The sequence below is a fragment of the Eutrigla gurnardus genome (genome assembly GCF_963514095.1).
Source record: "Eutrigla gurnardus genome assembly, chromosome: 1".
Classification (NCBI taxonomy): domain Eukaryota; kingdom Metazoa; phylum Chordata; class Actinopteri; order Perciformes; family Triglidae; genus Eutrigla; species Eutrigla gurnardus.
Window position 1 is genome coordinate 10,693,199 of NC_139915.1, and position 16,534 is coordinate 10,709,732.

At 42.0% G+C, this 16,534-nt stretch overlaps 1 protein-coding gene across 1 annotated transcript; it reads left to right on the forward strand.

Moving 5' to 3' along the window:
- The first annotated feature begins 252 nt into the window (after nt 1-252).
- Nucleotides 253-14,305, forward strand: rbms1a (RNA binding motif, single stranded interacting protein 1a). The gene is made up of 14 exons (XM_084014790.1): nt 253-680; nt 2,485-2,627; nt 4,352-4,410; nt 5,664-5,755; nt 6,740-6,897; nt 7,345-7,424; nt 7,520-7,620; nt 8,004-8,053; nt 8,144-8,234; nt 9,788-9,838; nt 10,815-10,916; nt 11,609-11,677; nt 11,845-11,919; nt 12,214-14,305. Exons 1-13 carry the CDS (start codon nt 630-632, stop codon nt 11,911-11,913), a joined length of 1,116 nt encoding a protein of 371 aa, XP_083870916.1. The 5' UTR covers nt 253-629; the 3' UTR covers nt 11,914-11,919; nt 12,214-14,305.
- The last annotated feature ends 2,229 nt before the right edge of the window (nt 14,306-16,534 follow it).

Here is a 16,534-nt window from a genome sequence, read left to right on the forward strand (position 1 = left end):
AGCGCGTTGGAGGGGGAAGGGTAGGAAGAGGAAGAGGGTGTGTGTGTGTGTGTGTGTGTGTGTGTGTGTGTGGTTGGAGGAGGTGGGGGTGAAGAATGCTTGGTATGTGCGGACGACAACAACATGAAAGGCGACGAGTGTTCAAGCCCAAACCGATTGTGCGCCTACAAATCAAACCAAAACCGCTTTCTATGCGAATATAAACCGAGCCACTAGACACCAGGCGTCCGCTTTTGTCGCACACGACCGAAATAAAAACGCCAGCGCGAGGCGGCCACGCAGCTTATTTGATGTCAAACACCCTGCAGAGGCGGAGATGGTTTAGTCTGTAGTAGGTGGGACTGCCGAGCGGTCTGCAGCAGGACGTCGTAGATCAATGAACCGGACCGAAGGGTTGCTCCATCGCCTGGTGTGCATCTGACTGTATAGATGTGTCAGTATACCGATGCGGGACCGAGGCTTTCCTTTCCTTTTTTACTGCTAACCAGCCTGTTCGCTATGCGGGCGTTTTAAACCGAGTGGCCGTCTCGTAGGCTCCGTGCAACGCTTGGATTCCGTCTCTTGTGGCTCCTCGTTGCGATTTTTCCTTTTTTTGGGGGGGAAATAAAAATCTATCTGTAACCTCCAGGATGATCTTTGCGAACACGGGCAACCCGCTGAAGGCAGCCAATCGTAAACAGGTAGGCCTAAACACACACGCACGCACGCGCGCGCACACACACAGGTCTGTGTGTTTTATTATATTCCTTTTATTTTATTTCTGCCTGCCTCCCCCCCTCCCCCTCGCCCCTCCACACTCGAGGCTGTATCTGAATAAACGGGCTGAATAATAGCAGCCACAGATGACATTGGAAAGCCCTTTCTGGCGTTCATGTAGCACATCAGCATTTCCATCTCATCCTTTTAATACCAAATTATCTCTAAAAAAAACGGATCCATTGCTCTCAGCCGGCTTATTAGACGGGAAGCCGATCCTCCGATAAGCTCTGATACAGCTCCACATCCGAGACTTCAATTATTTTGTCCATATAACCTTGTTTGCCCGGTCCCTCGCCCCCCTCTGGTCAATGTGCATGACGGTTGTTGTAGTCCATTTTATAGATTAATGCATTCTGGGTGAGCCCAGTGAGAGAGTGTAATGTATTGTAGGCCTGATGTGTGTCAGTGTGCTGTAGTGAACTGTGCTGCCTGCATCTGGCAGTTTGACCTCTCAGGTGAAGAAAAAGGTAATTGAAGGCAGCGCCGCTTTGCTTTCCCATCACACCTTTCCAGATTTAGATGGACGACGGGGAAGAGAAAGCAGGCACAGGGGTGAGAGGCGGCGGCGGCTATTCTAACCTCTGATGATGGGAATGTGAGCCCTGTGTCATATAAAGTAGATTGACCCCAAATAACCACCGCTCTAATTAAACTGTAATATGCAGACATCAGGAGGTACCACTGTGTGACTCTGAAACGGGGATCTGAAACCAGCCACACATGAGTCCCTGCAGGGAAGCGGTGAATGGGCTTTCGGTGTGGGAGGCACACAGGTTCAGTCAGCTATAAGGTGTGATGAAGCCTCCCTGAAATGTGCCACCATAGCTGCCCTCTAATGGAGTAGGCGTACGGTCTCGGAGGCCCGGTGTGAACCCTTGGTGGTCTCAAGCCGAGTTAGCGTGGTAATTGCACACCAACAGAAATGTAAGGCCTCTACTTGAAGACACGACGGGCCTAACAGATGTTCCCCGCAAACGGCATTTGATTCTTTATTTTTAAAAGTGAACTTTTGACGATCACTGTGGGAGAATATCTTGGGGGATTTTTGCTTAGCATGGCTCTAGTTGTATCCATGGCGTTTGGCTCTTGGAGTGGATTGTCCTTTGGTTATGGACAGATGGTGCGATTCTGCCATGCTTTGTCTTTGATCTGATCTGGAGAGCGTTTGGGGTGGCTGGGAGCTATTTTAATGAATGAGTAAGGGGAAGGAAATGCTTTGCAGAGCAGCAGTGCGTGGTTTGGCTCACAAGTATAAGAAAATGGTAGGATTCTGATTAACACTACATGGCGATGTAGGATGTGAACACATATTTAATCACACCATGATTCATACAAGACTGTAATGGTGGACAGAATCACTTTTTTTTTTTTTTTTTTTTACAAAAGCCAGGAGCTTAAAGGTCAATCCTCCCTGCCACTCAGACCCCGACAGTGATGGAAGACGTATTCATATCACATATAGTCAATAAATAGTCCACTATAAGTCGTACAAGAACCTACGCTGGCATGACTGCTATGTGGATCACTGATGATCAGTTGTGATCGTCTTAAGAATAGCAAGAGTGACTTTTATAGCAGCATGTCCATGAAAATGAAGTCCAGTGACGCCGTCTGTCTGTTTCTGCATTTTTGTTTTTTACGCAAATGATAACATCTGTGGTCACTGTATAAATGAGATTATCGAGCTCCCATTGAGCTCCCTAACAGTGGGTTTCCTGTGTGCAGTCCTACCCCATGACTCCGTCCAGTCCCAGCAGCAGCAGCAACAGCAGCAGCACCGGCCTGGAGCAGCTCAGCAAAACCAACCTGTACATCCGCGGCCTGCCTCCTGCTACCACAGACCTGGACCTGGTCAAACTCTGTCACCAGTGAGTACACACACATGGATAGTATGAGCATAACAAGTACGCCTGTGTGTGTGTGTGTGTACACCAGTGTTTTGATATTGATATGCTTGTTTGTGGAAAAAAGTGACTAAAAGCAGGCTTAAGATATTCCATACCAATGACATCCTGGTCTGATTTCATGAAGGTCTCTGCCTGACCACAGGCACATCCTGTACATATGAATGTACTGTATGAATTTATCCTGTATTTATACAGGGAGATCTTGCAATTTATGGTAATTTAAAATGTAAGACTATTTCACAAACATGAATGATGTGTCTTCTCTGTGAAGCAATTCAAATATTTGTTTCTTAACTAAATGTTCAGTGAGACACACGTTAGTGTGTTTTAGGGTCATTTTATGAGTCTTAAGATTGTCTTGATGATTATGGGGATAAAACTGTAACTCGCAATCATTTGGCCAGGATGATCATCCCATGTCTAGTTTCAACAGAGTTTAGTAACTCCAACCACCACTGTACTGCCATAAGCACACACACACGCACACACACACACACACACACACGGAAAAGTCTTGGCTCAGGTGTGTGAAGCAGACTGTAAAAGCGATTGTTTTCTAAAAACAAGAGTCATGTAAAAACAGTGAACATGCTTGACACTTGATAGTAGGCTTCAGTCCGAGCGGTTAGTGTGGTGGCTGCCATAATTAGTGGAGTTTTGTCTCTGCTCTCTCTACCTCTGAATCACAAGCATATGGAGAGAGGCATTCACCCATGTAACCAGCAGCAGCAGCAGCAGCAGCAGCTGTTTGTGTCCTGTTTGCTTGTGTTTTGTTCACAATGTTCCCAGTGGTGTTTGCCAGCACAAAGCAGAAACGAGAAGGGCTTTTCATAGCAACGAGGTCTGAATGGTGTTGTAACCAAGCCATTCAGTCTGTGTGTTGTGTGCGCTCGCATAGCGGCTCACAGCTTGAGCCACAGGTAGGACTGCTACTAATTAGCATTTTGATAGTCAATTTATCTTTTGATTATTGAAGAAAATAATGGATTATTCTGATCATGAATCATTACAGTTATACAGTGGCTCTTGCTTAGCTATCAGTGTTTCAGTCTTTATGTTTAGCATGAGGTTAGTTTAGGCATGCTAACTAACAGTAAAGACAAAAATATGAATACTTGACACAAAAAAAGTCTTCTTTTGACAGGATATTTTTTTGGCAATTTACAAAGTGTCAAATTCTCTAATCTTTAGGAAATGTCTAGAGAATGTTACAGCTCACAACCTTTTGGCCGAGAGTCACTTCCCTTCATGCCAACGTCGCTGCCTGATGATGTCATCAAATGATTGATAATTAAATCCTTGGCAACTACCTTGACTGCAATTTTCATCGCCTATGTTGGCACCCCTTCAACTTGAGTATAAAGTCGGAGATGAAGCAAAACCTGACATTGACATTGTGTTCTTAGTGCTTTGAGAGTAGTGATGTATAGTATGTGCCTCATTAATACGACCTGTTTTTATTATCATTTACCCATTTTTTATCTCTGCTTGTATTGTATTTTCATTTTGATGTCACGGGACTGTCGGACTGAAGTTGTCTGGATATGGTCGCACAGAAATTTGACATTAACAATACATAATGAGAGACATTTTCATAAAATACTATCACCTATTTCACTAGTTGTTTTATGTTTTTTTTTTAAGAGATGTATTTGTCAGTAATCTACATGTTGATGTGTGCACAGGTATGGCAAGATTCAGTCAGCAAAGGCAATCCTGGATAAGACAACCAACAAATGTAAAGGTCAGTAAGGTTATTTAACCATCCGTCACTTATTAAGGCTGCACAATATGAAGGAAAACAAATTATATTATTATTATTATTATTATTATTATTATTATTATTATTATTATTATTATTATTATTATTATTATTATTATTATTATATATTTAGCAATTAATTGCCTCTAATGCATGTTGCATGTTTAAGTACGGAGACTAGTTGTTTAGCAGTGGCATCAAATGAACTGTTTCCAGCTGACATTCATAAAGTATCTCACCAGTGCTTTTGTATGCAGCACTATATTTTATGCTATATACTTATATGACAGCACACTTGTAAGATATGGAAACATAGCATGTCATTTAAAGTTTTTCTTGAATTTATTTCCATACCTTTAAGTCAGCATGCATTTCCATCGTGTATGGAAATGCATGCTGACTTGATAATTGGCTTGGGTTGGGTAATCCATCACCACGGATATGAACAGTGAATGTGTCCGCTTTTATTTTTGTCAAATGTCGTTGCATGACATTGCTGCTGAAGGCGCTGCTTGATTCAAAATGTCTGCGCTGCAATACAATGCAATGAAAACACAAGTTTGATGGAAACAAAAGCGGAATGTGATGGATTATCTCACTCCAGCAGATTTAGAGTCTCTACAATGAGACACTTAAGTGAAATGAATGGAAGCTACTGAGTGATGGGATGGGTGATGGCAAAACACATTAAAAAATCACAAACACCATGGTATGCTGCAAAGTATTGCCATATCTGTCTGAAATCCGGTTAAATATAGACACTGATTTGGTCCTTCAAGGAATAGTTGGACATTTCCACAAACTCACTGCACCCAACCAAGGAATAGTCCTGTTGAAAACCGCATCTTGTAATTTATGCACTTCAGTTTATATACAGAAGAAACAAACACGATACAACGTGTTATTTAGGGAGCTTCAGAGATGCTGGTCGGCAGATTGTTTTCCTAATCATAGCTGTGTCCCCCCGTTGCCAGTCTTATGCTAAGCTAAGCTAACCAGCTGATGGCTTCAACTTCATCGACCTTCTCATCGAAGATAGTGAACAATTCCCTCAAAATGTTAAAATAAATCACACTCAGCAATTTTTTTATTTTTTTTTTATAGTGTAAATTGAGAAAAACAAAATGGTGTGTCGTGATTGATGATGTAAAAGATATCCTTCAGTAATAGAGATCAGATAAAATGTACAATAGATGGTGTTTATTGTTATTAAGTGACCGTTCTACCAACTACAGGTTACGGGTTTGTGGACTTTGACAGCCCGGCGGCTGCTCTAAAGGCAGTACATGCTCTGAAAACCAGCGGCATACAGGCCCAGATGGCCAAGGTGAGTTTTGTGCAGACGTGTGTGTTTCTGTGTGTGTGTGTGTGTGTGTGTGTCCGTGTGCATTCTGTGGGGCCGTGCTTCTCTAATGCACGCATGTGTCCAGTGTGTGTTGGAGAATGACATTAGACTGGTCACATGACCCTCAGCTGACAAGCTGTTCTTCCCATGACCCCATTTACTTTCACTGTAGAAACCAGATGTCACGTCCCCGTCTGCCAAATAACCTGCCAGTCAGTGTGACACGCTGCACACAGGACCACTAGCCCACACACTAACACACCGTCCTGGTGAGGTCGCACTGTGTAGATTGAACTGATTCTTTTTTTTTTTCCTTTTCTTTTTTTAACCAGTATTATTACTACGTCACTGAGTGTTAACAATTATCATCCATGCATACTGATGTAATCATTTCAGTCGGCGACAGTGCTGCTGCTTTGAGCCATTCTAGATCCTCTGTGACTAATTCAAAGTAACCAGCCTTTCATTCTTCAAAACCATATTTTTACACGACAAATCTGGTGTTTCTGCATCACATCTGTGATTGTCTGGAGCATTTTTCATTTCTTCCAGTCCTTTACCCGAGCCGGCCTGTGTGGCTGTGCTTAAATTCATGGGTGAGGGAGCTTATTGAGCTTATTTCTCTGGAGACCTGCATGTAGCTGCTCTGTTTGGAACAAACACGGCCAAACACAGTCTGTTTGTTAGCTAGGCTATGCTGCTCTGCTGCTGTTTCCAGGGAGGAGCGTCTGCTGCACAGTACGGATGAAGTGTGTTTCTGTGGGTGTGTGCAGGAGAGATTATGCATGTTTGTTCGCCAAGTGTCTTCTTCATACCTTGATCCATACTCGGTCCTCAAACCCTGAGAAGTTGTCCTTCACTGTATATTCGCTTGTGACTCTCGGGTTGGACGTCACATGCGAAATGTAGAACAAAACACATGACATTCAACTTCTTCTTTTGCCTCTTCTTCTTCTCTGTAAGCAGCAACAGGAGCAGGACCCCACAAATCTGTACATTTCCAACTTGCCTCTCTCTGTGGACGAGAAAGAGTTGGAGAACATGCTGCAGCCCTTCGGCCAGGTCGTCTCCACGCGGATCCTTCGAGACTACAGCGGCAACAGCCGAGGCGTGGGCTTTGCCAGGTCGGTCACGGGAGATTGACTCAAAGGAGCGCTCATTCTTTCTCTCGTCGTTGTTGCATAAACTTTGAGCTTTGATCGCAAACCGTGATGATAAATGATGAAATAACAAGTCACGGCTCGGATCATTTTATCTAGTGCTGCAACCGCACTGTGTAAGCACAATAAATGCTAATATCCTGTGTTTTTTACATTATATGACACAATAAATCACTGGAGGTTGAGTTGTATTGCATCTACAAGCTTGACAGTGCAACTTAGTAACTGCAGTCAGTCATGTCCAGTTGTCTGTATTTACACAAATCATAAGAAATAGGCAGTCCGTGTCCTGTTCCCATTCACACATGCAGCCAAGCGTATCTGTGTAGGAATGAATGTGACGTAGCATTATATTGAGGAGGGATAATTGTATGAAGGGGGTCTTCATTGTTTTATCTTCTCCCCTGTCAGGATGGACACGACAGAGCAGTGTAACGCTGTCATCTCCCACTTCAATGGAAAGTTCATCAAGATCGCTTCTGGAGCAATGGGTACGAACTAATTTCACCTTTCTGTTGGCGCTCATTCCGAAAACTGTGTAATCGCTGATGATTGATTGCTGAGTCGTTCCGTGCTTCGCCCTCAGCTCCCTCTCAGCCTCTGCTGTGTAAGTTTGCCGACAGTCAAAGGAAGAAACACGCTCACAGCGGATTTGTTCCCAATGGACAGACGGGGGATCTCAGACTAGTATGTATCTGCTATTTTCCTCCATGTATTTCCTCCCTCTGTATGATGTGAATTAATTAATTCAGTTTTTATTATTATGTAATGCATACAATGATGCCCGAATCCAAAAAGAAGTCCTTTCACAGTCAAATGAAAAACAACCATTCAAATTTCTGATCATCAGTTCTTAACACTCATATGTTTGTCGAGTTTAGTAAAAAACAAAATCTCCTCAATTTGTTTTTTACTATATAAAGTAAAAAATTAGCAAATCAAAAAGTCATATTTTGTAAATGTATTTCCATTTTATAAACGATAAGGTGATAAATTGCCTGACTAATCTTCATATTGAGTTCAAGATCCAAATATGTAACTCCTCATTATTGTCCATTTCCTCACCGTAGGGTGCAATGACTCTAACCTATGACCCCTCCTCAGCAGCTCTACAGAATGGGTAAGTAACACTACAGGTCATGACACCATTTCACTTTTAACTGGAGTCATAACGCTTGAGCTTTATTTTGAAATACTCTCCGTTTCCTAGATACTATCCTTCTCCATACCCGGTGAGCAACAGGATAATGACAGTGCAGCCTGCGATGTCTCCCTACATGTCTCCAGTCTCTGCTTACCAGGTACTGTAGAAGAATGCAAACGTGTCTCTGTCTAACTCTTCACCTCTTTTGTTTGTCTGTTTTGTTTGTTGAGGTAATGGTGTGTTTATGTGGGTTAGGGAGTAGTTTTGCTTGTGTGGGGGTTGACCAGGTGATTCAGATGTAAGAATAGGTAGCTCCATGTTGACCGATTGTTTGATTTTATTTCAAGAGTTTGGTCAACTAGAAATGATGCAATCTGATAGTAAGCTTTGTTTCTTGTCGGCAGATACAACGTGTCAGTTTCATTTTCTCTGAATTAGGTTCTTGCTCACTGTTTTGTAATATTTCATCAGAAACACAGGAAGCTTGGAATGAATTTGCACATGAGGGATGAATCTGAAAGGTCTTTGTTTTGAATATAACCCTCTACCAGATGTTCTTCAGATGAACCCACAACCTGTTTGGTAAAGGTTCTAATTATGTGGAGCCTCGATAATAGTCTGACACGTTCTATTTGTGCAGTTTGTCCATGAGAAATGGCCTCACTTTTGGTGCAAAGTCGATGATGGAGGTGGCAGTTGTCCTCTTCATCACCAGTATGAACACTGAAGTCTCCAAGCAAGGTGATGGAGCAGGTGAAGCTTCCTCAAGGAGCCAAGTCATGATTAAGACAACAATCAGACTTTTCTTTGTCCAAGCAACCCTCTTATCCACAAGGAGAAAGTGAGAGTTTTACCACATCTCAATGATTCCAGAGGCTATGCTGTATGAGAAGAGTCCAACTGTCCAGTTGGTATCGCTCAACTCTATACTCCAGCTCCTCCCACTCCTTCCAGTGTACAAACTAAGACCTGCATCCTCCCTAATCCTGCTCTTTGACCCCATGACCCTGATTACAGACTGGATGGACCCACCTTCTGCCTTGAGTGTTGTGAAAGTGGCTACAAAGACATGTGGATCTAATGTTGGCAGCCCAAGAGCTCTTTGGTGGAAACCAACAGGGAGGGAAGCTGTAAAGCTTAATAGAAAAGACAGAGGCTTTCAAGGCTTGGTTGGCACAGGTGATGGGATCAGTCCAAAGAGGTTGCATCTGTTGGAGCTACATATACAAAACCGCAGTATGGAACATGCTTGGGCTACGAGGTGAACCTCCTGTCAGCTCCAAAGAAGTTCTGGAGAACCATTGAGGAAGGTGCGGCAGGGCCTAAACTGCGGATATTGTTTGGAGGTACAAGAAGAACATACTATAAGATGCATGGGGTCTGGAGCCATGTTAACGGCTGATGTCATTTGGGTCGGTTAAAATCTCGTTAACCACCAGAGTGAGAACAGAGGACCCTAAAAATCTTAATGCTGTGGATGTTTTTGGGAACACCATGGTTGGTTATGGTACCCAAGCAGAAACTTCAAAATAGGTGGATGGATGGATACAATATATGCTGTTGCAGTCGAATTGTAACATTTAAACTGGTGACATCCTCGTATTTCTATTTTAAAAAAAATATCTTATTGTGATTGAAGTCAGACACATCAATAACTCTTTCCATCTGTCTCCCGTTCTGCCTCTCCCTTCCTGTCTGACCCTCCATTAGGTACAGAGTCATTCTTGGGTGGCACACCAACCATATATCATGCAACACCCGGTAAGGGAACAACGGCATTTGCCTCTTTTTTCTTTTTCATACGCTCATAGTATACCTCCTCCTCTGTGTACAGGAAATGGGCGTGTGGCGCCGCTACAGCTCTGAGCTCACAGTGTTCGCTTTAATCAGCACGTTCCGCTGACACAATCAAACCAGCGTTAGAAACTTCCCCAAATGTAGGAGGTGGACAGATCCGAGCCCAATTCTGGGAAGTAGCCACTGTGTATTTACAAGTCGGGCCTGTGTGTGTGTGTGTGTGTGTGTGTGTGTGTGTGTGTGTGTGTGTGTGTGTGTGTGTGTGTGTGTGTGTGTGTGTGTGTGTGCGTGTGTGTGTGTGTGTGTGAGAGAGAAATGAACAACTGAAAAGACATTCAGCCAACGCCCCCCCTCCTCCTCCTCCTCCTCCTCCTCCTCCTCCCCCTCCTCCTCCCTCTCTCTGGATCCAGCAGGAAATGCCTGGAGCAGAGACAGTCTTGTGACTCTTTGACTCTTCCAACAGATGGTTTCCAGTGGAACAAGTGTCTCTGCTGATCTGCTCCCTCCCCCACTTTTTTTTTTTACTAGGAAACCGTCTATTCCCTGAAGGCGTCATGTTTAAAAGAATATACCACATCTGAAAACAGACTAGCACTGGCAACATCACACCTTATTTTTTTTTTTTACATATTGTCATTACCTAATGTAACCCAGTTGCATAGAATATGTCATGTTTGCCTCAGAGTTATTGCTGTAGATATGTTATTTTACCATTTTTCAAACCTTAACATCTTTCTTCCCCCAGTTAAACATTCTGGTCTGTCTTATCTGCACCGGCTTTATACAGCGACTCATGTTACATTTATACTCAACACACAGTACCTTCCACTGTTGTTGCAGCCTAAATTGACTATTTTATCTGGTGTTTTATCAGATTTAACACACTTACTCTGTAGAATCATGTGATAAGGGGTAAAAGCTCAGCTGCTTTGTATTACAGGCTGCTGTGATGTCTCCCTCTGTGGATCCCTCGATGTCACTGCAACCTTCAGCCATGATTACTCAGCAGATGGGCCAGCTGTCACTGGGAAACACTGGAGCGGTGAGTTGAATTCTGGGATATCCTACGTCGCACTCAGCATCGATCAAATTAAACCAGCCTGGCATAATTAAATTCTCAGAAATATTAGGACAAAATGTAATTTTTTTCTTAATGCAAGTTGTATAATGACAACGATTATACAGCGTCACACTGTCTGAACAGCAGCTCACTAGAAAGGGCTTTAATTCGGACATCCCTGGATTAGTGAGGGGCAGTTCTTCTTTTATATGTGATTAGTTTATTATTTTTCAAATCAGATTAAATTGTTCCCACTGTACAAAGAAAGATGCTCTGGGGAATTACAAACATAGTGTCTGTTGAAAATCAAGTGTACATTTGATTCAGGTTCAGGTACACCGCCACTCACTAGAAACATGTTTACTGGTTTCCCTGAAGAGAAAGGGCTTCTGTTTTTGTGATTTAGGTGAGACTGCAGAAAAGGTTTCACGATTTATTGTTTGTTAAGTAAAATGTTGTATAAACTGTAATTACTTTTTTTGATGGGCTCCTTCTGAATGGATGACTGTGTATATATAAAAAACAACAACATTTGTCTGGTTTGCAATGTAATGTTGTGTAAGAAGTTACTAAATGTCTGACTAATGTTTCGACACTCTTAGGACAACTTTCAGGTCTGACGAAATGCAATACCATTCAATCATTTTGATGCTATTCCTTTTCTCATCTTACAGTATATTTCAGCCAACCCTGGTGTCCAGGGAGCTTACATGCCTCAGTATCCTCCCATGCAGGCAGCACCTGTAAGTTTCAACTCTTCATTCAAGACATTCAGCTTCATAGCTTCTGATCATCCTCTTCTCAGAAGGCCTTGTGCTGTTTTTGAAGTGTTCCTCCTCTAAAAACATCAGTTATTTCAAACACAGTGAAGATAGTAATTATCACACCCTTAACACTGTTTTGCTTTCAGGAAAACGGCACGCCGCAACAAGTGGATTCTTCCAATAACTCGTCTCCTTACAGTCAACTCAGCAAGTAATCACAGGTAGGCTGTCATTTCTGAATGTAAGCCTGTCTGTCTGCATTTCAGCAGCTTTACTGCATCATATGGTACCACTTTCTAACAAGACACCAAGGGTTTGTACGTATTTGCTTTATTAGTGGTTAATTAATCAAGGTTTTATAGATTATTATAGCATTATATAAGGCATTTTCATTTCTGGGTTGTTAAAGTTACAAATTATGTAACCATCCCAATTATGCTGTTAAATATAGTTTGGAGTTGTTGTTTTTTTTTTTTATATCAGTGCCTCCGCTTTCTGTGTCTGTTTATTTTCAGGCTATAATTTTCCGCTCTGTGAGCCAGAGGGCAGGTGGGAGGTTGCCGATGACATCACAGTGGTAACAGTCACCGCCTTCTCTGATTGGACCAGATACATGAACTTTTTTGCACATCCCTGACGTTTGTGGTGGAAAATGAGGACAGTGTAAATGGACTCAAGCAGCTGGCTAATCACAGAAAGAAAAAAAACAAAACAAATTTATTTTGATAAGAAACAACATGCTCTTCTTTTTCTCTTTTTCAAGGATTCTCAAACAAATGCCAGAGGACCCCCACCCACCCCTCCCACCCCTACTCCTCCCCCAGTATGATGTGATATAAAAAATGCATGAGATTGAGATAGTTTCCCCCCACCCCACCCTCCTCCCTCCCCAAGGTTTCTATGATTTTATAGTTCCTTTTATTTGTGATATATGACAAAAAAAAAAAAAAACTTGCAAAACCTTGTTTGCACTTTGACGTTTCAGAATATCTTTATTTGGGTTTCCAAGATTGCCACACAATAGCTTACAAAATCAAATCATGTGCAGCTGCACTAGACAGCTGATACAGGTGACCATTTCATTAGGGAATTAATGAATTTATTATTGGAAAAGGTGCCTTCCTTACGTCCCATCAAACGTTCTCCAACATTTCTTCATCGAACTTGATCAGGTGTCATATGTCTGATTGATCAAACGTGTGTGTGAAATCATGGAGGTTTTCATTGAGTGTTTAGCTATCTATTCTTCTGGTCGCAATAAAGATAATGAGAGTCCCACGGCAATACAGAGAGGAAAAAGAACGGTGACAAACTCAGAGCAAGGTAATTCCCTTATTTTCCCTCTTTCCTTTTTTAGAAAAAAAAAATCTTCGAGACATGACATGAAACAAAGAGCCGTGCTTTTATGAAATTAAAAGTTTTACACCCAATGGACATCTTTTAGGAGGGTTTTTTTCTCTTGTGGTCAGTTTGACCAGTGATCTACCTCATGGTTCTGCTACTGTCTGCTGGTGTTGTGGGGTTTGCAGGTAAAGCCCCCCTGTTCACCAGAGTGGACCGAGCAGAACAAAAGCCACGCTCGGGAGCTGGCTAAATAGGACTTCTCTTTGTCTCCCACATGCAGCGTTTCTCTTCCTGATCTGCAAAAGAAACATTGTGCTTTTGCTTCATCTTTGTTTTTGTCATTGCTTCTGTTCTGGTGTTTCTTTTTCTCAACAAAGTGAAGTGTTGTTCGGTTGTGAGGCTCCATTTTAGAGATTCAAAGTAAGATAACTCTTAGCTTCTCCTTAAAATAGTTGGTCAACAATGTGCTCGAAACAAGTGAACGCAGGGCACGTACATTCAGTTCTTCTGCCTTGGCCATTCGAGACCAATCCTAGAGTGACTCACCACTCTCCCTTACCTTTTCTCATATCCTTTTAAAAAAATGAATAAAAACCACTACCTTACACAGCTACTGTTAAGCTCTCCAAAACATAATGCTCGGATTTTGCCCAATTTTTATCATTTGGTTATACAGCAGCTTAATGGTACACATGCCAAACGGTTTGAATCATAATGCAACAATCATGTGTGAAGTACTTCAAAATCAGCAGTAATTCACAAAAAGTGGATGGAAGTTGAAATCACATGACCTACGGCATGTGTTTCAATGGTTGGCTTGTTCCCATTAAGATTTGTAAGTTATATGCAGTCAGGGCCAAAAGTGAAATATATAAGTTCTATTGTTCACTTTGCTTTTTTCCCCTTTTAAATTGGTGATTTCTGATGGATGGAAACTGGACATTACTATGAGACAAGGAAAAAGGTCAAAGCTGCATGGTCGCGGTGCTTTCCCCCGATCAATAGTACTGTAGCAGTAAATGCTCACCTTTGGAAAAAACAAGCAGTAACCTTCTTTTACTGAGTGCGCTTTCCCATTCTGAACATTTGTTGCTGGAAAAATGTAAAAAAAATGAAAAAAAGAAGAAAAAAAATCTTGTACATGTTATCCTCATTGCTTCCCCTGTCACGTTCGACTGATTCTGAAACAATCTTCTCCTTGCTCTCTCCTTTGAAAACATTGGAATAAAAACAGTGCTGAATAAAAGGCTCTTCTCTTTCTCACATACGATTCCTGTCTCTTCAATTGACTCGCCTCCTTGCTGGTACACCTTTGTAATGGGATGCGTTTAAAGGAAACTTCTGGTGTTCAATCTTCCCTCTCTCAATACTTTCTAACCCGTCTCTCATTGCATACATGATTTCTGTATATGCTCACAAAAGTAATTTTTTCCCCCCATATTAGCTTGCCACTATAGATAACAAATGAAGGAGACAGTTTTCAGCTGTTATTTAATAAAAGTTGGTGCTCTGCAGGGCGGTGTATCCCATCATTGTCTGAAAATGAAGTTCAGTATCCATGTTCATTGTAATCATGGGATATGTTGAGCAGAAGGTCGTGGCTCATTGATGTGTTTTTAAGCCCTACGGCAGAGAGGAAATAGATATATCAGGCCTGCTGTAATATTAGGAAGATAAAATGCTAATTGTAATCTTTAATCTGCACTTCTTACGCCATGGGGACTCAGAGAGACGGATTTAAAAAGCAAAATGTCAAAATCAGCAGCAGAGGGAAGGTTTCCTGATTTTAAAATCCATCGGTAATGAATCCCAAATTTTTTTCATAGCATCTTTCTTTTAGATTCTCCCTCTTTGGTAAAAGTTTGCAACTTTAAATCTCTGCATCTCCAGTTTGTAATCCAGGCTTTCCATTAGAAAACGTCCCCAAACCCAAGCCAGAATAACCCGTCATGAGATCAGGGCTTTGTTTTATAGATATGGATCTCCCTCTAGAAATGGTTTACAAATGTTTGAATGGATTTCTTTTTATTCCAAATCGTAGACCATAGCTTTAAGAATGTATGCAGACAACAAACAAACCACATCTAAGTCTTAAAAAATCAATAGAAAAACAAAAAGTATACAATAAAAATTCTGATAAAGAGACCTCAATAACCCTGAATCCTCTGAGGGTATTAAATATCCAGAAGGCCCCTTTAATCTACTCTCCAGTATCTTCCGTGATAAATGGGCTGTTCTGATTATGTGGCAGCAGAGGGCGCTGTGAGCCACAGCTATCCAGCAGATATGAAACCAGAACTCATTTCCCAGCTTGGCTGTCTTATTGTATGTCTGGTTTTATGTATGCAACTTCTGAGGGCAACATGTGTGTGCGCTGCTCCAGCCTTCTCCTGCACTATTTCAGGCACACTGCCTTTGTAGTTTCACTCTTAAACCGGATCTCCCTTCTTAAGCTCAGACTTAGCACAGTTGATCCCAGAGACATAAAGGCACCATGCCCCCATCTCTTCCAGTCAGAGGGATCAAGATTAGCCATCACACCCGCGGTCAGTGCCCCAACACACCAACCCCGACTCCAGGAATATACATACATACCTCATGTAGCGCGTGGGCTAACACACACACACACACAGAAACACACACACACGAGTGTCAGTCAAGTGCCTATTGTAAGAGCATCAACCCTTTGAACACAAGATACATGCCAAGTAGAGTCCCTCTCCCTTTCCTCTCATCCGCTCTCTGTCTCCCTTTTAATTCTCCACAGCTGAGGGGACACATGGCACTGATCCCCCGAGAAGGCCCAAGGTCAGACTCGGGGCACGGACGTTAAGAAGGGAGGCCTGCTTCGGTATCCAGTATCAATCATTTAGTGTGATACTCATCAGCCATTCAACACATGTGATGTTTCCGCAAGATGCTGACTTGTTGCTGCTCGTCGCTCTCAAAACCGTAAATTGTTTCTAAGATGTTCAAAAAAGAAGATAACTGAAAGGGCAAATAGACAGGATACCACAGTTTAATGTAACATATGGCTGCAGCTAATGATCATTTCTCTTATGAATTCATCTGAAGATTGTTTATTTTAAATTTTAAATGCCCTAAATGTAAATGTATTTTTCCTGATGATGCTTTTACTCAAGTAAAGGATCTGAATTCTTCCTGATCTGAACAACACAAGTTCCCATCTGAACTTTGAAAGAATCAATATGGATTGAAATATCTTGTTATAATAACACGTTGTCGTACGTCTGAACAATAAAGAATCCCGGTGAGAGCCACGTGGGTTAACCAGGACTTTATATACTGTGGCACATTGGTGCATTGCTGTAATCTGAGAATCAGGACACAATCAAAAATATGAATACATCCTAAGATGAACATCTAACACCACATTCAATCAGGGAGGCTTTTATATTGTGGCCAGTTTCTTCATGTCAAGTCTTTACAGAGATAAATGATTCATTTACAAAACAGATGAGGAATAGACCG

Bases quoted from the DNA above. Each gene is read 5' to 3' on its own strand.
- rbms1a (XM_084014790.1), top strand. From the start codon at position 630: ATGATCTTTGCGAACACGGGCAACCCGCTGAAGGCAGCCAATCGTAAA. The intron at 2,628-4,351 runs GTGAGTACACAC...ATGTGTGCACAG, and splicing joins CTGGTCAAACTCTGTCACCA to GTATGGCAAGATTCAGTCAG. The intron at 7,621-8,003 runs GTATGTATCTGC...TCCTCACCGTAG, and splicing joins AGACGGGGGATCTCAGACTA to GGTGCAATGACTCTAACCTA.